Source organism: Lepisma saccharinum, chromosome 13 (assembly GCF_977018435.1).
Source record: "Lepisma saccharinum chromosome 13, izLepSacc3.1, whole genome shotgun sequence".
Taxonomy (NCBI): Eukaryota; Metazoa; Arthropoda; class Insecta; order Zygentoma; family Lepismatidae; genus Lepisma; species Lepisma saccharinum.
Window position 1 is genome coordinate 63986905 of NC_139241.1, and position 25252 is coordinate 64012156.

Below are 25252 nucleotides of genomic sequence, written 5' to 3' on the forward strand. Positions count from 1 at the left end.
ATGAATGCAAGCATAGCAGTGCTTGCATATAAGGGAACATTGACAATTGGGCTCAACAAGGTTAACAGTATACAACTGAGGAACCTTAGAAGATGAGGCAACGGTTCAACTATTGTCACCATTTATGAGTACAAGGTCAGAACGGTGGCTCAGTCGGTAACGCGTCTGACTACCATGCTAAAGGTTCGATCCCCGGCCGGTTCAAATCCGGAAACTTTTCTAACGTTGGAAGCGGCCCCGGCGCCCACCCAGCGTCAAATAACATGGGTACCAGGGGGAAACCCTCGGGGTCATAGGCGGTCAGGGGCGTGATGCTGATCACATTAACCCCCACTCACGACCGGATCAAGAAAGTGTGGGGCGTTACCCCCACACCCCCTATACGCCTTCACGGCGTGGTGCTAAGCACAGGGGAGCACTTTACCTTTTTTTTAAGGTCAGAACTCATCTCCAAGGATTTATTATGGCGAGCTCGTAGCTTTTTCAATTTTGAAGTTATTTTTCCCTTTTCAGTAATTGGTTGTTAAAATAAGCACACGTAATAAGATTTATTACATTACTACAGTGTATTTTTCGCCTGTATGCGGTATAGAAAAATATTTGTCATTTTAAATATAATATGTTTGATTCTTTCTTGAAATTTCATGGCTCGAATATACTTATAACACTGTGCGACAATGAAAATTGCCTCAGAACAAAAACATGTGATCCCTATGGAGTTCAGTGCCCTGATGACGATAGCGAAAACCGTTTTTCGCTATCACCTAAACTTTTCTCTGGAAACGCAATTTTACCAGCGCACGACTGCATGTTATTGTTGTCGCGGCGCTTATCAGCACAGCCTGTTACTAGGGCTCGACAGTGCATAGGGAAGAGGGTGGAGAGGGAAGGGATAGATAGCTACTTGGTTGAGGTATATTGGAGTTGTAGTTATTTGCATCACGAGACTCTCACGGCAGCCTGGGCTCCCCCACCTCCTGCGGTAGCTTGGGGTGACGCATGCGCACGAAGGTTTTTTTTTGTAGTGGACGGGCGAAGTTGAGGGGTAAGCGGCGTTGTGAACGTGGAATAAAGAATATAACGTTTTCACCTTACTTATCGGGAAAATATGCCCACTGTTGATGAAATCATGCACATAAAATCACACTTCATATTCTTACATTGTAATAACAAATTTAAACACGTACCTGTGAATGGTGCCGTATCATTCAATGTGGGGTACAACTGTTCATAAGTAAATAAGTAATCTTTCAAGTGAACCACTGCATCCAACACACGGTTAAGTTGAAGTTGAGTCTTGAAAGGTTTGTGATATTATCCTCACGATTTAAGAAAAATCTACACGTCTATACACACAAGATCACTGTTTTTCACTCTCGTATCTATAAAATTTTATAATTATTATTCGATGAAGATTTGTTTCGGAAAAAGTGACCTGACAAGGATTCGAACCTGGGACCTTCGGCATTCCGTGCCGAATTATGTACAATGTCCCGGTATTTTATGATTAAAAATATGTAGAGTATAACACAGATGTCTATACAAATTTACTAATTTTCACACTCGTATCTATAAAATGTTAATATAATCATGTACAATGTCCCGGTATTTTATGATAAAAAAATGTAGAGAGTAGATAACACATTATTTACAATTTCACACACGTCCAGGCACATTATTCTATATTCAGTGATGATAACATTGTTGCTTTTACGGCAAGTTTCAGCACTTCCTGTTCTGAGGGCAGCTTGAAAGATTTTTTGCTGCTTTATTTTTTTTTCTTTGAAATGAAGCGGATTTGGAGATCGATATTTCTGTTTGGGTTGCACTTTGGTGGTAGTGGTAAGGCTGATTTCGTTTTAGCGGCACTAATGATAGGGGCTAAACCTTTTACGGCTTTTTTGACAATGTTTATTTCTTCAATGGATTTTAAGTTCATTAAAATAGAACTAAATTCTTTTAAAACTTCAGATTGCTATTTTTTTCTGCAGATTGGACATCTTCAATGAAGTGCATCTGAATCTGTTATTGCATCTGAAGGTCCACAGATAGAACCAATTGACCGACACACTAAGTGTATATGCTTACACATGTTCCACATAATGCTTGCGTCAATACATGTGCAAGTAAACTTATGAATGCAAGCATAGCAGTGCTTATGCTTGCATTCATAAGTTTACTTGCACATGTATTGACGCAAGCATTATGTGGAACATGTGTAAGCATATACACTTAGTGTGTCGGTCAATTGGTTCTATCTGTGGACCTTCAGATGCAATAACAGATTCAGATGCACTTCATTGAAGATGTCCAATCTGCAGAAAAAAATAGCAATCTGAAGTTTTAAAAGAATTTAGTTCTATTTTAATGAACTTAAAATCCATTGAAGAAATAAACATTGTCAAAAAAGCCGTAAAAGGTTTAGCCCCTATCATTAGTGCCGCTAAAACGAAATCAGCCTTACCACTACCACCAAAGTGCAACCCAAACAGAAATATCGATCTCCAAATCCGCTTCATTTCAAAGAAAAAAAAATAAAGCAGCAAAAAATCTTTCAAGCTGCCCTCAGAACAGGAAGTGCTGAAACTTGCCGTAAAAGCAACAATGTTATCATCACTGAATATAGAATAATGTGCCTGGACGTGTGTGAAATTGTAAATAATGTGTTATCTACTCTCTACATTTTTTTATCATAAAATACCGGGACATTGTACATGATTATATTAACATTTTATAGATACGAGTGTGAAAATTAGTAAATTTGTATAGACATCTGTGTTATACTCTACATATTTTTAATCATAAAATACCGGGACATTGTACATAATTCGGCACGGAATGCCGAAGGTCCCAGGTTCGAATCCTTGTCAGGTCACTTTTTCCGAAACAAATCTTCATCGAATAATAATTATAAAATTTTATAGATACGAGAGTGAAAAACAGTGATCTTGTGTGTATAGACGTGTAGATTTTTCTTAAATCGTGAGGATAATATCACAAACCTTTCAAGACTCAACTTCAACTTAACCGTGTGTTGGATGCAGTGGTTCACTTGAAAGATTACTTATTTACTTATGAACAGTTGTACCCCACATTGAATGATACGGCACCATTCACAGGTACGTGTTTAAATTTGTTATTACAATGTAAGAATATGAAGTGTGATTTTATGTGCATGATTTCATCAACAGTGGGCATATTTTCCCGATAAGTAAGGTGAAAACGTTATATTCTTTATTCCACGTTCACAACGCCGCTTACCCCTCAACTTCGCCCGTCCACTACAAAAAAAAACCTTCGTGCGCATGCGTCACCCCAAGCTACCGCAGGAGGTGGGGGAGCCCAGGCTGCCGTGAGAGTCTCGTGATGCAAATAACTACAACTCCAATATACCTCAACCAAGTAGCTATCTATCCCTTCCCTCTCCACCCTCTTCCCTATGCACTGTCGAGCCCTAGTAACAGGCTGTGCTGATAAGCGCCGCGACAACAATAACATGCAGTCGTGCGCTGGTAAAATTGCGTTTCCAGAGAAAAGTTTAGGTGATAGCGAAAAACGGTTTTCGCTATCGTCATCAGGGCACTGAACTCCATAGGGATCACATGTTTTTGTTCTGAGGCAATTTTCATTGTCGCACAGTGTTATAAGTATATTCGAGCCATGAAATTTCAAGAAAGAATCAAACATATTATATTTAAAATGACAAATATTTTTCTATACCGCATACAGGCGAAAAATACACTGTAGTAATGTAATAAATCTTATTACGTGTGCTTATTTTAACAACCAATTACTGAAAAGGGAAAAATAACTTCAAAATTGAAAAAGCTACGAGCTCGCCATAATAAATCCTTGGAGATGAGTTCTGACCTTAAAAAAAAGGTAAAGTGCTCCCCTGTGCTTAGCACCACGCCGTGAAGGCGTATAGGGGGTGTGGGGGTAACGCCCCACACTTTCTTGATCCGGTCGTGAGTGGGGGTTAATGTGATCAGCATCACGCCCCTGACCGCCTATGACCCCGAGGGTTTCCCCCTGGTACCCATGTTATTTGACGCTGGGTGGGCGCCGGGGCCGCTTCCAACGTTAGAAAAGTTTCCGGATTTGAACCGGCCGGGGATCGAACCTTTAGCATGGTAGTCAGACGCGTTACCGACTGAGCCACCGTTCTGACCTTGTACTCATAAATGGTGACAATAGTTGAACCGTTGCCTCATCTTCTAAGGTTCCTCAGTTGTATACTGTTAACCTTGTTGAGCCCAATTGTCAATGTTCCCTTATATGCAAGCACTGCTATGCTTGCATTCATAAGTTTACTTGCACATGTATTGACGCAAGCATTATGTGGAACATGTGTAAGCATATACACTTAGTGTGTCGGTCAATTGGTTCTATCTGTGGACCTTCAGATGCAATAACAGATTCAGATGCACTTCATTGAAGATGTCCAATCTGCAGAAAAAAATAGCAATCTGAAGTTTTAAAAGAATTTAGTTCTATTTTAATGAACTTAAAATCCATTGAAGAAATAAACATTGTCAAAAAAGCCGTAAAAGGTTTAGCCCCTATCATTAGTGCCGCTAAAACGAAATCAGCCTTACCACTACCACCAAAGTGCAACCCAAACAGAAATATCGATCTCCAAATCCGCTTCATTTCAAAGAAAAAAAAATAAAGCAGCAAAAAATCTTTCAAGCTGCCCTCAGAACAGGAAGTGCTGAAACTTGCCGTAAAAGCAACAATGTTATCATCACTGAATATAGAATAATGTGCCTGGACGTGTGTGAAATTGTAAATAATGTGTTATCTACTCTCTACATTTTTTTATCATAAAATACCGGGACATTGTACATGATTATATTAACATTTTATAGATACGAGTGTGAAAATTAGTAAATTTGTATAGACATCTGTGTTATACTCTACATATTTTTAATCATAAAATACCGGGACATTGTACATAATTCGGCACGGAATGCCGAAGGTCCCAGGTTCGAATCCTTGTCAGGTCACTTTTTCCGAAACAAATCTTCATCGAATAATAATTATAAAATTTTATAGATACGAGAGTGAAAAACAGTGATCTTGTGTGTATAGACGTGTAGATTTTTCTTAAATCGTGAGGATAATATCACAAACCTTTCAAGACTCAACTTCAACTTAACCGTGTGTTGGATGCAGTGGTTCACTTGAAAGATTACTTATTTACTTATGAACAGTTGTACCCCACATTGAATGATACGGCACCATTCACAGGTACGTGTTTAAATTTGTTATTACAATGTAAGAATATGAAGTGTGATTTTATGTGCATGATTTCATCAACAGTGGGCATATTTTCCCGATAAGTAAGGTGAAAACGTTATATTCTTTATTCCACGTTCACAACGCCGCTTACCCCTCAACTTCGCCCGTCCACTACAAAAAAAAACCTTCGTGCGCATGCGTCACCCCAAGCTACCGCAGGAGGTGGGGGAGCCCAGGCTGCCGTGAGAGTCTCGTGATGCAAATAACTACAACTCCAATATACCTCAACCAAGTAGCTATCTATCCCTTCCCTCTCCACCCTCTTCCCTATGCACTGTCGAGCCCTAGTAACAGGCTGTGCTGATAAGCGCCGCGACAACAATAACATGCAGTCGTGCGCTGGTAAAATTGCGTTTCCAGAGAAAAGTTTAGGTGATAGCGAAAAACGGTTTTCGCTATCGTCATCAGGGCACTGAACTCCATAGGGATCACATGTTTTTGTTCTGAGGCAATTTTCATTGTCGCACAGTGTTATAAGTATATTCGAGCCATGAAATTTCAAGAAAGAATCAAACATATTATATTTAAAATGACAAATATTTTTCTATACCGCATACAGGCGAAAAATACACTGTAGTAATGTAATAAATCTTATTACGTGTGCTTATTTTAACAACCAATTACTGAAAAGGGAAAAATAACTTCAAAATTGAAAAAGCTACGAGCTCGCCATAATAAATCCTTGGAGATGAGTTCTGACCTTAAAAAAAAGGTAAAGTGCTCCCCTGTGCTTAGCACCACGCCGTGAAGGCGTATAGGGGGTGTGGGGGTAACGCCCCACACTTTCTTGATCCGGTCGTGAGTGGGGGTTAATGTGATCAGCATCACGCCCCTGACCGCCTATGACCCCGAGGGTTTCCCCCTGGTACCCATGTTATTTGACGCTGGGTGGGCGCCGGGGCCGCTTCCAACGTTAGAAAAGTTTCCGGATTTGAACCGGCCGGGGATCGAACCTTTAGCATGGTAGTCAGACGCGTTACCGACTGAGCCACCGTTCTGACCTTGTACTCATAAATGGTGACAATAGTTGAACCGTTGCCTCATCTTCTAAGGTTCCTCAGTTGTATACTGTTAACCTTGTTGAGCCCAATTGTCAATGTTCCCTTATATGCAAGCACTGCTATGCTTGCATTCATAAGTTTACTTGCACATGTATTGACGCAAGCATTATGTGGAACATGTGTAAGCATATACACTTAGTGTGTCGGTCAATTGGTTCTATCTGTGGACCTTCAGATGCAATAACAGATTCAGATGCACTTCATTGAAGATGTCCAATCTGCAGAAAAAAATAGCAATCTGAAGTTTTAAAAGAATTTAGTTCTATTTTAATGAACTTAAAATCCATTGAAGAAATAAACATTGTCAAAAAAGCCGTAAAAGGTTTAGCCCCTATCATTAGTGCCGCTAAAACGAAATCAGCCTTACCACTACCACCAAAGTGCAACCCAAACAGAAATATCGATCTCCAAATCCGCTTCATTTCAAAGAAAAAAAAAATAAAGCAGCAAAAAATCTTTCAAGCTGCCCTCAGAACAGGAAGTGCTGAAACTTGCCGTAAAAGCAACAATGTTATCATCACTGAATATAGAATAATGTGCCTGGACGTGTGTGAAATTGTAAATAATGTGTTATCTACTCTCTACATTTTTTTATCATAAAATACCGGGACATTGTACATGATTATATTAACATTTTATAGATACGAGTGTGAAAATTAGTAAATTTGTATAGACATCTGTGTTATACTCTACATATTTTTAATCATAAAATACCGGGACATTGTACATAATTCGGCACGGAATGCCGAAGGTCCCAGGTTCGAATCCTTGTCAGGTCACTTTTTCCGAAACAAATCTTCATCGAATAATAATTATAAAATTTTATAGATACGAGAGTGAAAAACAGTGATCTTGTGTGTATAGACGTGTAGATTTTTCTTAAATCGTGAGGATAATATCACAAACCTTTCAAGACTCAACTTCAACTTAACCGTGTGTTGGATGCAGTGGTTCACTTGAAAGATTACTTATTTACTTATGAACAGTTGTACCCCACATTGAATGATACGGCACCATTCACAGGTACGTGTTTAAATTTGTTATTACAATGTAAGAATATGAAGTGTGATTTTATGTGCATGATTTCATCAACAGTGGGCATATTTTCCCGATAAGTAAGGTGAAAACGTTATATTCTTTATTCCACGTTCACAACGCCGCTTACCCCCCCCCCCCAAAAAAAATAAACCTTCGTGCGGATGGAAATGTTATATGTTTTGTTCCACGTACACAACAACGCTCAACTTCGCCCGTCCACTACAAAAAAAAACCTTCGTGCGCATGCGTCACCCCAAGCTACCGCAGGAGGTGGGGGAGCCCAGGCTGCCGTGAGAGTCTCGTGATGCAAATAACTACAACTCCAATATACCTCAACCAAGTAGCTATCTATCCCTTCCCTCTCCACCCTCTTCCCTATGCACTGTCGAGCCCTAGTAACAGGCTGTGCTGATAAGCGCCGCGACAACAATAACATGCAGTCGTGCGCTGGTAAAATTGCGTTTCCAGAGAAAAGTTTAGGTGATAGCGAAAAACGGTTTTCGGCATCAGTCAGTTGCTAGAGGGATCACGCAGTGTCTGTTTCTGCAGTGCGTGTCGTGCAAAACTCCTAACGTGAACAATACTGTTTCTTGTCTTGAGCGATGGCTAGGAATTGTGTTAATTCGCCAAACCTTTTCTGTAATGTGTGTGGCGAGTTTACAACCAAGTCCCGATTACATCCCATTTCCCTCCTCGTCAAAAAGGCATACGAGTTGTATTTTGAATCAAAGGTAGATGAGGGTAAGTGTTGGGCGCCACGGAACTGTTGCCCATGTTGCTCCCGCTATTTAAGAGGCTGGTTGCATGGAACCCACCCATTTATGACATTTGCCGTACCACAGTTGTGGAGGGAACCTAGAGACCACGTAAAAGATTGCTACTTTTGTTTAACGAAAGTAACAGGAATCTCAAGTAAATCAAAACAAACAGTTTCATATCCAAATTTCGAATCGGCAGTGCGCCCAGTTCGGCATTCTGATTCTCTCCCAGTTCCAAAACCACCAGCGGAATGAACACTGGAAGATAAAACAGACGATGGTAGTGACCAACCAATAGATCACAAAGATCTTGATTACACACCATCTAAATCACAGCTTCAACTACAGCCATTCTCACAGGCAGAATTGAATGATCTTGAAAGAGATCTAAGTCTTTCAAAAAAGGCAAGCAGAATTGCTTGGGTCTCATCTTCAAGAAAAAATCTGCTACAACCAAACACTAGTATATATTTCCGTAAACGACAGCTTGGTCTTTCCACTTTTTTCTCAATGACAGTGTGTCTGGTATATTGTAATAATATAAATGGGATGCTTACAGAATTGGGAATGATTCACAATCCGGAAGAATGGCACCTATTCATAGATTCCTCAAAGAGTAGTCTCAAAGCTGTTCTTTTGCATAACAGAAACGAGAAACCTTCGATACCAGTGGCCCATTCCATTCAGTTAAAAGACACCTACGAGAAAATGAGGCTACTTCTGAAGTATATTGGCTATTCAAACCACTGTGGTGATCTCAAAGTTCTGGGGTTGTGCTGGGAATGCAGACTGGTTACACAAAATATTGCTGTTTCTTGTGTTACTGGAACAGTAGGGCAAGGAAAGACCATTATGTAGTGAAACAGTGGCCTTCGAGAGAAAGCTTCAATCCGGGAGAAAAAAATGTATTGAGAAAGACAGTGTGCTGTTACCACCGCTCCATCTGAAATTGGGCTTCATGAAGAATTTTGTGAAAGCAATGGACAAAAATGGCAGGGGTTCTCAATTTTTACTGCCAAAATTTCCTGCGATTAGTAATGCAAAAATTAAAGAAGGTATTTTCATTGGGCCTCAGATTCGTGACTTGATGAAAGACATAACCTTTGAAGAGTTGCTGACAGATACTGAGAAGGAAGCTTGGCTTACCTTCAAAGATGTATGCAACAATTTCTTGGGTAACGTCAGGTCTGACAATTACAGGGAACTGACGGAACACATGCTGGACTGTTACAAGGCTATGGGATGCAACATGTCTTTGAAAATACATTTCCTGCATTCTCATTTGGATTTTTTCCCGCCTAATCTCGGAGATGTGAGTGCCGAACATGTTGAGCGATTTTACCAAGATATCGCTGCCATGGATAGACGATATAAGGGAAGATGGTCACCAAACCTTTTGGCAGATTACTGCTGGACGCTCCAAGAAGTTTCACCATCCACCCACAAACTGAAAGTTTCCAGAACATGTTTCTAACTTGTAAATACATTTCAAGCTTTTTGCAGCTTTCTCGTACCCTTTTTTATGTTTTGTAATACAAACAATTAATTTTGTTCCCTGATCTGTATTTTATCCAGCTACAGGTTCCTCCTGTATTGTAATGGAGTAGTTTCCAAGTGTCGCGAAAGTTTCTACTTTGTTTTTCATGAATTACAATATATTGCTAACTATATGAAATATAGGCTAAGTGGTACATGTGGCATATCTTCTCCAGAAAAATTGGTACGTGATGGAACATTTCTGATTTCATTTTCGTAATCAGCATATTTGATTTAGTAAATAACACTTTCTTTCATCTCGCGGCAAGACACAAAGTTCAAATTTGTTGCACTGTGTAATTGGAGATTTCAATTTACCCACGATTACCAGTTCAGGTTATGAGTTACAAAATGGTGGACCCTCTTGTAGAGCTTTGTTAAATTTTTTGAATTTTTATAACCTTCATTCTGTAAACAATATTAAAAATTGCCTCGATAGAACTTTGGATCTTATTCTTACTAACATTCCAAAGAATGTGAATATATGTAGAGAGGAAATGCCACTTGTAAAAGAAGATAACCTTCATCCTGCATTGACTGTACACCTAACTATAAGGGAATCTACTGATGTAATAACAAATGAAGCTTATTATTCTTACAATTTTAAAAAAGCCAATTTCATGCAGATGTATCATTTGCTTGGAGTGGTAGATTGGTCTGTATTAGATAATATGACATGTAAATCAGGCGGTTAATTTTTTTTTATAATAGAGTTCATGAAGTATTTCTTGCCACAGTCCCAAAAAGAAGACGAAAGACAACAAATAAATACCCATGTTGGTTTAATAATGATATCATTAAATTGATAAAGTTAAAAGAGTATTACAGAAAAAATATAGAATTTATAATAGAATATAAGTCATTGTTTCGGCAAACTAGAAAGCAGGTAAAAACAACTAAAAGTAGTGCCCATTACAACTACATAAAGGAATTGGAAAGCAATTTGAAATCAAATACTAAAGAGTTTTGGAGTTTTATTAGAAATAAGAAAAGTAATAATGGTGCTTGTAACAGCACAATGAATTTTGAAGAAAATTCTCTCAAATCTGCAAAAGATATTTCTGATGGTTTTGCTAAATATTTTAGGTCCGTATGTGCTGAAACATCTGAACCATGTATAATACGCACTGAGTCCATTATATCATACACATTAGCAATTTCGCCAGTTAGTCAGAAAGAATATGAAAGTACTACAAAACAGTTAAAAGGCAAACGATCTAGCGGCCCAGATTAAATACCACCTTACATTTTGAAAGGATGCTCTGAGGTACCCTCTACTTAGAATTTATAACTTAATAATGAAAACACAAATGTTTCCTGATATCTGGAAGGAAACGCGTGTATGCCCCATCTAAAAATCTGGTGAAAGTTCAAAAATAGAAAATTACAGGCCCGTGTCAATTCTCTGTGCACCGGCGAAAGTATTGGAGTCCATCCTATACAATCGCATATTTAATCATGTAAAATGTTTCTTAAGTGACAATCAACATGGTTTCTTGCCAAGTAGATCAACACAAACAAATCTGATAAATTTTGTCCAAGATATACATGATGCGTTCCGTGAGAGACTTAGTGTGCACGCAATATATATAGATTTCGCAAAAGCTTTTGACAGAATTAATCATAATATTCTTCTAAGAAAACTTGCAAGTTTTGGGTTCTCAACACAATATGTAAATCTTTTCAAATCTTACATTATTAATCGAAAACAATATGTAACTTATAAACAAGCAAAGTCTTTTGATTATGGTGTTAAATCTGGGGTTCCACAAGGTTCAAGTGTGGGTCCTCTATTCTTTGCAATTTATATTAATGATTTACCAGGTACAGTCACATTTTCAAAGTGTTTAGTGTACGCAGATGATGTTAAAATATATAGAGAAATTAGGGATATTACGGATACTAGGAAATTACAGACTGATATAAACATGGTTCATAGGTGGAGTGTAGAGAATGATATAAAGTTTAATATTAAGAAATGTTCATACATGATATTTGCTAGAGCACGAAATAATGTGCGAAATGATAAGTATGTTATTAACGGCGAATTTGTAAAAAGAGTGTATTCAATTAAAGACCTAGGAGTAATTATTACCCATAATATGACTTTTACTGAGCATATTCCTTGCATTACCCAGAATGCCTACAGGAATCTTGGATTTCTAATAAGAAATGCTAAAAGTTTAAATGATATATGCTCTTTGTGAATGCTCTACAAATGTTTAGTTAGAAGCAAATTAGAATATGATTGTTCCGTATGGGCACCAAACTGTGACTCCCAGAAAAATATGATTGAACGTATACAGAAGAAATTTCTCAGATTTTTATATTATAAGAAGTATCGAATATCACCAATAATTTATTACATGAATTTGAATTTGTAAGCTTGTCATATAGACGTGAAAATTCTCAACAAATGTTTCTGTATAAAATAAAATGACATATTGATAGTAGTTCTATACTAGAGAGAATCTGGTTTAATGTGAGACAGGGTCATTTACGTAATAGACGTTTACTCTCATACAAAATCCCAAGAACAGAAATGTATAAAGGTTCCCCACTACAAAAAATGACACTTCAATATAACAAGATCTCAAATCATTTGGTGGACTTGGATTTCGGCATGACACGAACCAAATTTATGAATATGTTAAAGGGGTATCTCTTTTAATAATGTATTTATTATGAGAATTGGATTTGTCATATTGAAGTTTGTTGTAATGATATATTGTACCAGTGTTTGTGATACTTGTTTTGTGTAATTCAGATGAAATGTGTAAATATCTGAAAATTTCTGTTGTCACAGTTAAGCAGTAAACCTGTTCTGTCACCAAGATGTCTGTGTATATATATATATATATATATATATATATATATATATATATATATATATATATATATTATGTGTTATCTGTCTATGTTTGCGAATATGTGTGTGTGTGTGTAAAGGAGGAAGGAGGGAGAATGTGTACGTGCGTACATACAAGTTGTAAATGAAAATGTAATATTTTGATATTACCTTTCTGAAATTGGAAACTTGTCTCTGTTGAAGGGAAATAAATAAATAAATAAATCTCTAATTATTTTCAAATTAAAATATTTATTGTCCTGTTGAAGCCACAGTTCACATACACCACTTATTTTTTTATCACGTTCTTATTATTGTTGTTGGTCTCATTTATTTTATTTCACTTTTCTGCCACATTTGGTTATTGCGGAAATGAGTTTGAGTGATGATACGATGAAATTGCTGAAGGGACCTCACAGAGAACATCCATGTCCAGGCCGGGATTCGAAGCCATGACGAACGCGAATTCTTATTCTTATGTGTTGTACTCTGTAGTACATAATTAAATAATTTGGAATGAAAAATGTATCCCAGAACTTAAGAAACCAAATGAATATTATTGAAGTAACTACAAAAAAAGTGTATTTTGTTACCAGTTATCCCCCTTTAATATATTGAACTTTTGCCCCCTCACTTTTTTCTAGCTGTTTAGATTTAATCACGATAAGTAGCTAATGAGCTTATGGAAGTCATGAGGGACAATTCTAAACAGAACTCTGGACTCCTGTTTTTGCGGTTCCCTGCAAAAGGAGAGAAAAAGGGAAGTAAAGGCAGAAAGAAAGAGAAACAGGAAGTAAGGGAAAGAGGAATAGGTAGATAGAAAGAGAGAGAGAGAAAGAATTCTTATCCAGACAAATAACAGGGGAAAAGTGGGAAATAGAAAAGTGCAAGAGAGACAGACAAAAAAGGAAGTTACAGAGAAAGAGAGATAGAAAACTAGACGGAATTGATTGATTTGCTTTATTTTACCTCGATTTTCTGCCACTTTTGGCTAATCGCGAAGATGATACGATAAAATTGATGAAGGGTCACACACAAAGTACACCCGTGGACAGGCCGGGATTTCTGGCTTAGTGGTGATCTTTTCCCGCCTTTGACGTTATTTTTTTAGGAATACTGTGCCCTAAAGGGGGGAGGGGGTGTTAACCCCCCATCAACTCCCCTTTGGCACGCCACTGATTGATACCCCAAGTTTCGACGTCACCGCACGTCACTGGTTAATAATAAAATAGAACTATTATGTATTTCAGTACTCTAACTGCATGAAATATATAAATAATACAGAGAAAGGGTCGTGCTATATTCACACCTTTTGAGAATCTAGTAGGAAAGTCTCCCCAAGGATAATAATAAATTTCGAATACAATTGGTTCAGTTTTATTAGTTTATCGTTATTATTTATATTAATCATCATAACCATGATAATTATTGTTATTGTTTGCACAATTCAAGTTTTTTCAATGGCTTGACTCAACCTACAAAAAATTATGTGAACGCCACTGGTGTGTTTAGTAATTCACATGTTAAGGTGAAGAGTGACAGTCTCGCATCAGGTGTGCAGTGTATTTATTTCAATATCGTCGGAATGGGCACTGCTACTAAAAAGAAACCCGACTGAACAAGAGAGTGTGCATTTCTCCCTCATGTTGCAAGTGGAAGCGACAAATCAAATCTTCAGTGTAGCCTCTATCCGTTAATGTATTTTTCTACGCCATCTTGTATTCCCAAGAGAACAGGTAATACTCCTATAAGCGTAATGCTAAGTTTTCACCTCCTGCAGTCAACAGACCTCCCTTTCCCCAGCAAACCGCGGGAAAATGTTGGTGGGGGAGGAACAAATTAGGGACCTCGCGTCTGGCTGGACACAAACTATTCCTCCTGGCCTTAAGAACTAAAGCTTACCTTTGGCCCAGCAAAGGCCGGGTAACTGTCGGACATCATGCAGTACATGATGGGCACCAGCTGAGTCTGCTTCTCGAGATGACGGACGAAGCAGGCCATCACCTTGTTCCCGTAGCACTCGTCGTCCCCGTGCTGGCAATCGAACGACAACTGCCCGTCGTTGGATGCGGTCGTCTGCAACAAGAAAGTATTCCTTCAGTTCTACTTGTTTGACAAGATAGAAGGAGTAGACTGTTAGAAAGCATGGAATCCATCTTTCAGTGTTGCATGAGAAGTTTTGCCTAACTATTTCTGCTAGCTTTGTTCAGCAACAGAGGAACTCGAAATGCAGGTCTTTCCTCGCAGATAGCCGATTCGTTATCTTCCGATAGTTAGGCAAGACGTTGGTTGCTGCATCCGTAAGACCGTTCCAGCTACTCTATCTTCCTGCTGTATTCAACACCATTCGTCTTCATCGTGGAAATTCACAGAAGGAAGCAAAGGGTGTCAATAAGAAATGTTCATCCGCCGATTTGGAGTCTGGAATTCGATTTCCGACGATGTAGTTGCCCACAATAGTATGTCCACATATGGTGAATAGAAGAATACAAAATCTCCGCACATTTCAGGATTAAAAGCAGTATATTAATGGCATTTCGATGTTGAAATAACTAATATAATCCTAATTTGATTTTTAAATACTATACTGTGACTTTTTTATCCTCGCTTTTCCGTCACTTATCTGGCTGCCACGCGGAAGACCCGGGTTCGAAACAGATGATCTGGCACAAAAACATTTCCAGTCATTTCCCTGTTTCTCCGAGGCTCTGAGGCTCACCCAGCCTCGTATCAATGGGTACCTGGGGGATAAAGGCAGCCGGGCGTAATGCTGATCACATCATCTCAAATATGGCCGTGATCAAGAATATGTGGAGCTCGTCTACCTCCGCATCACTCCACATGCCTTCATGGCACGTGTGCACATGCGCAGGGGACCTTTACCTTATTGCTAATAGGAGACTTTTGAAGGGACACTTACAGAGATCATCCAAGCCAGGATTCGAACCCGGAACCTCTGGCATACAGTCAGGCCCGTGGGCGTCCGGAAGGGGGGGCCTGCCCCCCATGGAAAATGAAAGTCAACCAAAAATTATATATTTCACACATATAATTTCATTTCAGCCACAATAATACGTGTTCATTATTGCACGAACATGGTAAATTCAAATTTAAGCAATGTTTTTTGAAGAAACAACACTATAATTGGGGAAAATGTGCCTTGTTTGTCCCCCTGGAAAAAAATACCTCCCTTGCCCCTCCCTAGAAAAAATCCTGCAGATGTCCAGGGTCAGGGCCGTATCAAAGTTTGTGGAGCCCCTGGGCAAAATGTTTTGTGGGCGCCTTACGAGGAGCTTTATTAGCTCAATATGTTAACCACGAATTTTCAGCAGTTGAAATGGTAGACCTTATTTTAGAATCGGTAGTCATTCACAATGGAACATATCGCAGATAGGTTTGCAGGGAGAATAGCACAGTAAAATAAAGTTACAGGACGAAAATTGTAGCGCTATAGCATCAGTAAAATTTGCGTCTAAATGTCTACAGTATGCTATGAAGAGTGAACACCGTAACTACAATATATAGTAAATACTAAGCGGGTTCAGATGGAAACAGAGAACTGAGCTGTAGACTGTACTTACATACATAATTTATTATAAATGATATTATTTACAATTAAGAGTAAATATGTCGCTACATACGCACAGTCCATCTACTGGACAATTACCGACAGGTTCATTGTGGAAATTCTAGTAACTACACTTTCTTCAAGAAAATTCCCAAAGGCTTAACACTTATAGTAGACCCACTTTTCTTGCATTTTTCGTCAAAAATTCATCAACTATATCATCGAAGTCCAATTCACGAAGAAGTTCATGTTCAATGCTTAATAAACGAAGATTGTATAAGCGATCCTGTCCTATGGCAGCATGAAGACTGTTTTTCACTAATTTCATTTTTGAGATTTTTCTCCGCTGCATTTTGTTAACTATTAAGACAAAATACATTCTAAAGAGAATTTCGACATGGGAAATGTACCACGGAATGGGTCCTTACATACAATATTATACATAGACAGTTCCATTGGAATGTCTTCCTGATGTTTGACATTGCTACTGCTTACTAGGTGTGCAAACTGTATCAGCTCATTCTCTAGCGAGGGTTCCAGATCCTCCTCGTAGATGCTCACAAGCTCGCGAGCTGCAGATGTAATTTGTGATGGAGTTGCCACTGCAAGTTCATTTAGAATATTGAACCTCTTTGCGACAGTTTCATAGGGAAAAATCCCGTCTGCGAGTGATGAGGTGATTTGATCAATCACTGGTAGAAAACTTTCCACTCTGAAATGTTCACTAGGCGATAGGTGGATTTGAGGATGAGAATTGATCAAATCAATCCATGGTATAAAGTATACTGAGCTTCAGATATCTACAAACAGATCGACTGAGAGCTGTGCTACAATTGAATCCAGAACAGAGTAGACATACGATAATATTGAAGTTTTTTTTATTTTTAAAATACAACTTATGTAATTTTTCACAAGCATAGCAAGCTGGTTAAAATATTTTTTTGGTGGAGGACCTTCACAGCTTCCTTTTGGTGGGGGCTCCGGGCAATTGTCCCAGTTGCCCATAGGTTAATCCGGCCCTGCTTACAGTAAACAAAATAAACATTTCCTTCCTAATAGCACATTTATGTAGTTATCAGTTTCTGTGTAAATGAGTCAGTTTTTGCTTCTGAGATTTTTCCAGCAGAAGATTCACTCTCAGAATGATTCAGATTTTTAAAAAAATGAGTCTGAAAATAAACTTAAAATTTCGTATTTAAAAGTTTTATTTCGCATCATTTCGTGACAAAACGTAGTAGGAAATGTACCGCATACCTTTCATAGTACATCCAGAGTGTGTCAGTATCTGAGTGTGTCATTTTTATTGTGGGGTGTCTACCTACTACTAAAGTGGCAGCATCTAATTACGGGTACCCTGGGTGGTAAAGTCGTCAAGAGTGCGTTGCTGATCACACAACTTCCACTATGACCCCCAAAGCCCGTACGTGGCACGATGCAATGCACAGAGGATGGCTTTACTTTTATTATTGTAAATTTAAACTGAACATAACTGCATGGATTATTCCTTGTAATTGTCTCAATACGTGCATCTCGTAAAGTAACACTGACTGCATAGCGGAAACATGGGACAGACATGACTAAGGTCAGTCATTCCGCAATTTATGTCCCCCGTACAAAGTTAGTAATGATAGTTTCTAGTACACCTTTGACCGGCGATGTTACTGATAGGCATAGGAGAATCCCTGCACGCTACCATATCGATTAGAGACGTAGACCAGTCATGCCAAATTCGATTCGTTCAAGTTTCAACATTTATATTGTCATTAGCGGTTTCTCTTTGGACATGTACGCAACACTACTCTGTACCATCACCTTTCTTCACAGATGCGTACATCAGGGAACGGAATTATATGTACCAAAAAAGTACTTATTTTCATTAAATTATGGAATTAAAAATCGGGTAAAACTTGTGAAAAATGGCACTTTTCACTAAGCAAGCATCTCACCTAACTAAATAACATGCATTAACCTCATATGACATTGATTGTAATGCAAAATTCAAATACAAAATGTACTTTATTTTTTTTGTTACCAAAACAATGGATGATCGAACTTTCTATTAGATGCTGGAAAGTGAATCTCCTAAACATGAATTTCCATCTTCTACTCAAGATTCTAGAATGAACCACGTACTCAATTCTTTCGTCACTACAATTCATTACATAGTTCATTCAATATGCAATCTTTCAAAGGCGTCTGTTAAGAAATGTATAGTCTCCTTATCACCGTGGCATGCCTGGTGTTGTGAATTCTTTGTGCAAAATTCACTGCAAATCTCTCATCAGAAACTCCGTGTGCCTATGAACACAGCACATAGCACAAATTTATTCCTATTGACAAGAGGTTAAAATTTCATAAACAACGACTTTGCCCCACTCTGAGCATTCATCAGAACATGACATTTATATTATTGACAGACATATTATGTTCATAATTTTATATACTGCGTTATTTTTATGTGATTTCATTATTATCAGTGTAAATCTACCACTATGTGATGGGTCTACAATTCTTTCAATGCACATAAGGTGCATCCTATAATCCTGTCTTGTCGGTACCTGCAAAGTACACGCTACTTTTAGTACTTACCACTGCATTTCCATAAGGTAAAAATTCGACGTTGAAGAACTGGCCCAGCTCCCTCCAGACAGGGATCAGCTGCTTGGTGATAAAGCGCATGCTGTATGGGCAGAGGGACTCATAGTAGACCTGCACATCAGTTCCCTGGGAAATGAATACAATAGAATTCGTTATTCCATACCAAATTACAAAGCTCCCAGCCTGCCTAAAACTGCAGATAGAACCAAAAACTCCTGATTTTAATAATGAAAATTGTAAGATGTAGTGGTGCAACCGTTTTTAGATAATCACTACGTATCCACATGATATTGATTCTAATGGTTTTTATGAAACTAAATACCTATTTAAAAATCCGTCCATCGAGGAATTTTAATTCTGGATCTTTTCAGTGTTCTCCTTTGTAGGAATAATAAATATAATAATTTCATTATCTGTAATGCGTAATGGTTAGCGAATGAGTGATATTCCTTATGGAAAATCGCCCACCTCGGTAGCGTAGTGGTTGGTACAGTGTGCTACGACGACAGGGATCCCTAGCCTGGCCATGGATGTTCCTTCATGAATTTCATTAAATCATCACTCATCCTCATCTTCGCGATTAGCCAAGAGAGGCAGAAAAGCTAAGGAAATTCCAAAAATCCCTGCTACTTCCTAAGGGAGGCACGTGCATTTTAATATTTTATAGTATAATATGATTTTTTTAAAAAATAATTATAAAAGGAAATTGTTTATTTATCACAGAAAAACCTCACGGCATTTACAAGCATTCCTATCATAAAATGAACACCAGCAATTAACAATTATTTATAAACATGGAATCAAATTACAGCCTGTGGTTGAACACAACATTGTTTTTTGGAAATTAATCGTAATATTTAATCCCTATAAAGCTCAATTGTTTTGAGAAAATATACAATAACGAAGTTAATCACACTTGTATCTTTTACGTAAGTAGCAAATTAGGTTTAAAATATTTAAAATAACTGTTTATTCTTTGCTGGGCAAGGAGTTTATAGCCCAAAATTACACAGTCTATTAAAGATATTAAGAAAATAGCAATTGTGTTTCATGAGTGAAGTTTGTAAAACGACGATTGTGATGCTTATAATTAAATGTTTTCTCTCAGAAAATTTTCTGATTGAGAGTAATTTTATAGTCAACACGGAAATTTAATCGGTAATTGCTTATTCCATTCTTCACCTTTCTTACCGAACAAAGCCTGTGACAGTTATAATAGTCTGAAAAGATGGGGCAGCAGGAGGGGAGGATGCTGGCAAGGAAAATGTATTAATAGTGTGTGTGTGGTGCAAGAGGGAAGGACTGAGAGAGTTGTTTGTAATAGGATTTTGTCATCCTCATATATTAGGAAGAAAATAAATTATTTGTATTAATGATTCGTGGCGTTCAAGTCAGAATATCTAAGGAGCTGGGGGAGGCTAAGCGTAAGGTTTTCATCTGTAAGGGGAACTCGCTAAAAAAAATAAAAGGCTATCAAATGAGAAATCGAGATATTTGAAAATTTTGGGACGATTGAGGGATATAGCCCCATCAGCCCCCTCCTTTCAGCCAATGTATACATGTACACTCCGAATTGTACTGAACTTAAAGACCACATTTAAGGCCAAACCTGACCACTTTATTTCTGACGCTCTTATCACTATCGTAATCAAACAGGAGAGGCAGGAATTTACGACAATATAATATTTCAAATCTTATATAAACAAGAAAACACATTGTAAATAACGTATTGCTTTATTTTATCTACATAATATTCACTCCGCGTTTGACATTGGTCTTATGGAACTTCGGCGTTTCCTTATGGAGGAAAGAGCTTCAATTTGCCTCAGCAAAACCAATGCCGGGTTGCTCTTCATCTTCAGCCACTCTGCGCTTATTCTAAGTCGTTTAGTGGGGCGCTCCGGGCCTGGACCGGAGGGGCAGCTTAAGGAACCAGCCTACCAATACCAAACCAGGGCACCCCCTTCCCTTGATTAGTGTCCCAACCTTATTTTTGATCACATAAGCGTGTTTGAGTTAGTGTTGCCCACGGGACGAGACGGGACAGGCTTTTAAAAATTCGAGACGAGACGAGATTCATCATGTGTCCCTTTGACAAACGAATATTTTCGAGACGAGACAGCATTTCACAGCATTTCCACGAGACGAGACAGGCCAAAGTCTCGTCTCGTGGGCAACACTAGTTTGAGTTTATTTTTAAGTCCACCTCATGTACAGAAAGGCTAATCGGGACTGGGCCTACCGTTTAAAGTCGGAACCGAACCACTATATGCTTCCACCGGGTGCGTGGCTATTTCAAAATGAGTTGCATTTATTGTTGACCAGAATTAATTGAAGTTACTGCTGCATAACTTTAAGTATATTGCAAAGCCATGTAGCAATTTTTAAGCCAAGATATTACTGTTATTTTGAGGTCATTATGTAGGTATGAAGTATACACGTATCCATAATAAACATGTTCTTTGACAGTAACACTTAAAGTCAGTAGCGGCAATTCGGCGCCAAAAACTGAGGGAGGGCAAGGACAGTCTATTTATTCTTGATAGACAAGGCTTAGCATTAAGAGGTCATAGTGCACCCCCACGCCCTCCCTAATCGCAGCCACTGCTTAAAGTATCTTAAAAATAAAGCTAGTATTTTCGTCATTAAAACCGTAAATTATGGAAGAGGAACTTTTACGTGTCAATCAAAATTTCATCAAAAGATGCCTGGAATGTGTGAATGCAGTTGGCCACTATTTTGAACAACTCTTTTAACACAGGTATAATACAATTTAATTTTTTTGTCTGCATGCTAAAGATATGTGAGTAAAAATAAGCGCGACGTTACAGATCGAAAATGCCAGCATCTGAGCCATGCCTCGCCGTCTGCAGTTATGCGCTATCTCGGCCCCGAGCCAAACTGAACGCATTTTTTTATTGGAGGAAGGTGGAATGTATGAGCAACAGGGTAGAAAGATGGGGGCAATCATAAATCCGCCTCGTCCGGGTGAAAATATGGAACTCATAATAGCAAATCATAATACGTCACCTGCACTCCACTGCTACAGAAGATACACGTAGCTATCAAGATAAGCGCACGGAATGTCCTCATGTCAAGAACCCAGCTGGTTAGAATGCGACCCGTATATTTGTTTCGAAAACTGAGAGCTTAGCCAGTGTCAACACCTCCATCACAACAGCTGATTACGCACAGGGGAACAATGCATCGGAAGGCAGAGTGGAGTAAGCTGCGCCAGGCACCGCGTTGGCTAGAAGCAAAGGTTTGTTCAATCTTGGCCTCAAACAATGCTTGCAAATTGGCTTTTGCTTTGGCTGCGTAAATTCTATTGTTCCTAGAAGTGACGACGCGGCAATTGTTCTCTGGTGATAAACATCCCAGCTCCGCCAGCTTCAGTACTTGACGTAGATAGCAGCTTCAATTGGGCATGTAAAGACACACCAATCGCCATACTGCAGAGCTATGAACAGCTTAACGCCATAGTTGCCAACTCTAAAGAAAATACTCTATAACTAAAGCGACTGTGCTTTGAAGACAAAACATTGAAAAATCCTGGGTGTGGCGAGGAGTTTCTCCATAAAAAGAAAAGTGCTCCAAAATGGTTAAGGGGAAATAGTACTAAAGTAACTGTGTAATGTGTGTTGCCTAACTCTACGGCGATGGGCGAACTTCCTATTGAAGATTGTTCTCTGTCTTTTCGTAAACTTGGAATACATTACACCCAGTGGCGTACCCAAAGGGAAGGGGGATTGGTGGGGGTCATAACCCCCATTTAATCCTAAAAAAGAGAACGTCCAAGGCATGAAAATATGGTAAAATTAGGACTGTCTACTAAAAAAAGTTACACTTAACTCCTTTCTTTCGAAAATATTGGGCACGTGACTGATTACACCCACAATAAATGAGAGATGCAATCGACAACATTGTTGCAATTCCAAACAAATCATAGGCTAATATTAATCGATAAATTTTCCTATTCTCTACGCTGATAGAATACGTTATCTTCACATAATGGACTATGAAATTTTGTGAAACTAAAAATACGTAGTCACCGTACTTAACATTATATTCCTTGAAGCTAGAAAGTTGAAATAAGCTTTGGAGAAAATTTATCTCAATTCAAATATAAGTAGGTAACAAAACTTCATGGTGCAACGGCCCTCTAAAATCAGTTTTTTCATTAGGTGACGCATGGTCAGAACATCAAATCCCATCGTCGCAATGTGCTGGCTTTCCAGACTGGACCGGAGCCCACTACTTCTTCTCAAGTAGTTCCTCGAATGTCCTCACGGTGATGGGTCAACGCTGAAATTTTGGGGATTTCCACCGCTCGCACCAAAGGCAAGAGCGCTAACCATTTGGCTACGCAGTAGCCTCAAAGCAAGATATTTCACACATTATTACATTTATTAACGTAACAGGAATTCATGTCATTACTATTGTTTTTTTAAAGTGAAATTTGGAAGGAAATGTGGATTTATATTTGTATTTTTATCTTGGGAGACGAAAAGGAATTGTCAAAATTAAGTTTGTTCCTCCCAGTAGTGTAATGATTAACTTGACGCTGCCGCTTTGTTATCTAGGGGTTCGATCTTTCGTGTAAGCACATTACACAGTGGCTCGGATCCCACTTTAAACTGTAAGTCCACTCCCCATTAGCATATCTGAGCATAAAGTGGGCTCAAAATAAACTTTATCAAAAATACATTTTATGTTCTTTACATACAGGTTCTTTTACGACCTGTGTGGTGACTTCCGTGTACCAATTGCTGGCAACACTGCTTAAATTGAGGAAATAAAATGTCTAGATCGTGTTATTGTGGGGACTTGATATGGAATGCGGCTGTAAACATTACTAAGATAATGCAAGGTATGCTTAGATACTTTGTTTAAAGTGATTTTCGTTGAGTCTTCTAGGATTATATGTATCTCTTGACGTTGGGAAATTTTTATAGCTTTGGAATCAGTCATGCTGTCTGACGCCCAACCTTTATCTGATGAAATAAGACGGCAGCTGGAACTCACTTCTTATGCGATAGTAGCGTTGATTTGTAGGTTCATTACCTCGCCTGAAGAGGTTTTGCGTTGAACTCCTTTATATCTTGGTTAGTGTTCCGTCCAATAAAATTTTGTTTGAGTGCAACGAGAGGAGCCTATTATGGTATTGTTCTATCATGAACTGGGATCGAACCATGAGACTAGGGGAAGGTGGGGGAATGGCGCTCAGCGGGCAATGGCGCTCACCCCTCTGTAGTCGTTACGGAGGGTGTTATTGAAGAGTAACCTGTGCTGACATCTAGAACCCAGTACTACGAGGCACCAAACAAAAGGCGGCACATGTGGAGTTGACTTTTCAGAAGCAGGGTGCGAAAAACGAATTCGTCATATTTTCTTATAAAATTGGGAAGGAAAAAAGTGCAAGGTAAGTAGACGGAACGTTTAAGCTAGAGTCTTGAAAATTTTACAGATATAAAATACTATCTCCTGTTTATTTCTTCATTATTATAAAGTAAACATTTGAGGTTCTTCATGAGACGAGAAACAAAGAACATAATATGGCGCCTATCGGGTAATGACGCTCACGCTGTTTATGATGGGAACTTGAAGGCTGCAAAGACGTTTCTCAAAATAAGCGTCCCATGTGTGCATTTTTGTGCAAAATTGTGCTCAATTTAATTTGTATCTGCATATTAATAAATATAAGTTCTTAAAGATATAGTTTCTGTATAGTACAAAAATGGTATTGATTTACTGTTAGGATGATTACTGAGTGCCATTACCCTACCAATAGGGCAATTGCGCTCACACGCACATTGTAACTTTTTGACGTTTACAGAGATAACTATTAACGACAGGGAGCAAGGTAATACGCAGAGATGTACTACAAACATTGCTTTTTCAGGCTCACATTTTCTTTTTGTTTCACTGCGTACAGTTTTTGACATTTTTAAAATCTCCCTTAGGTGGTCGCAATTCCCCCACTTTCCCCTATCACGTATCCACAGATATGCATATACTCGCTTAGCCAATTGCTCCTCGTTAGGGTTTACAAGAGGTATCTAACTTTACATAAATCACTGAACACAATCAATATTCATTTTCGCACCTTCAAGATTGAGGTCTGCATTGGATGAATTAGGGTTAAATGGTCTTACCCCTGTCTCGACTCAGAACGTAAATGGTAGTAGCTTCTCCTCCAAGATGTTCCTCCTCTCGTCGTTCAAGCAAAAATCTTCTTATCTGCCCTGCTCTCCAGACTTTTATTATCCTTTCTCCATGCAATGACCTTTCATGTTTCATTTACCTTTGCTCCAGAGCGCTCGAACATTTCCACTGACAGGAATGTTTAAGTTCCTAAAAAAGGCTCTAAAAATTCTAAAAGAGGTTCTAAAAATCCTGAAGTAGGTTAAAAAAACTTAATACGGTTCAAAATTCCTGAAAAATACTGATTAGGTACAATCGTTTAAAACAAAATTTCAAAAGAACCATAAAAAATTTTAATGGGTATATCGTACAACGAAATATTAATTTTCTAACCAAA

The 25252-nt window shown here is 38.5% G+C and overlaps 1 protein-coding gene across 1 annotated transcript in view; it reads right to left on the bottom strand.

The window, feature by feature from the left end:
- LOC145997002 (gamma-interferon-inducible lysosomal thiol reductase-like protein) overlaps positions 1-22016 on the bottom strand; it is a 30244-nt gene extending 8228 nt beyond the window's left edge. Inside the window, exons 1-3 of the mRNA XM_083133616.1 lie at positions 21742-22016; positions 18703-18837; positions 14448-14621 (exon numbers count right to left, since the gene is read on the bottom strand). Coding sequence (XP_082989742.1) covers positions 14448-14621; positions 18703-18837; positions 21742-21804 — 372 coding nt within the window. The 5' untranslated portion in view covers positions 21805-22016. The remainder of the gene's footprint in view (positions 1-14447; positions 14622-18702; positions 18838-21741) is intronic.
- Between the last annotated feature and the right edge of the window lie 3236 nt (positions 22017-25252).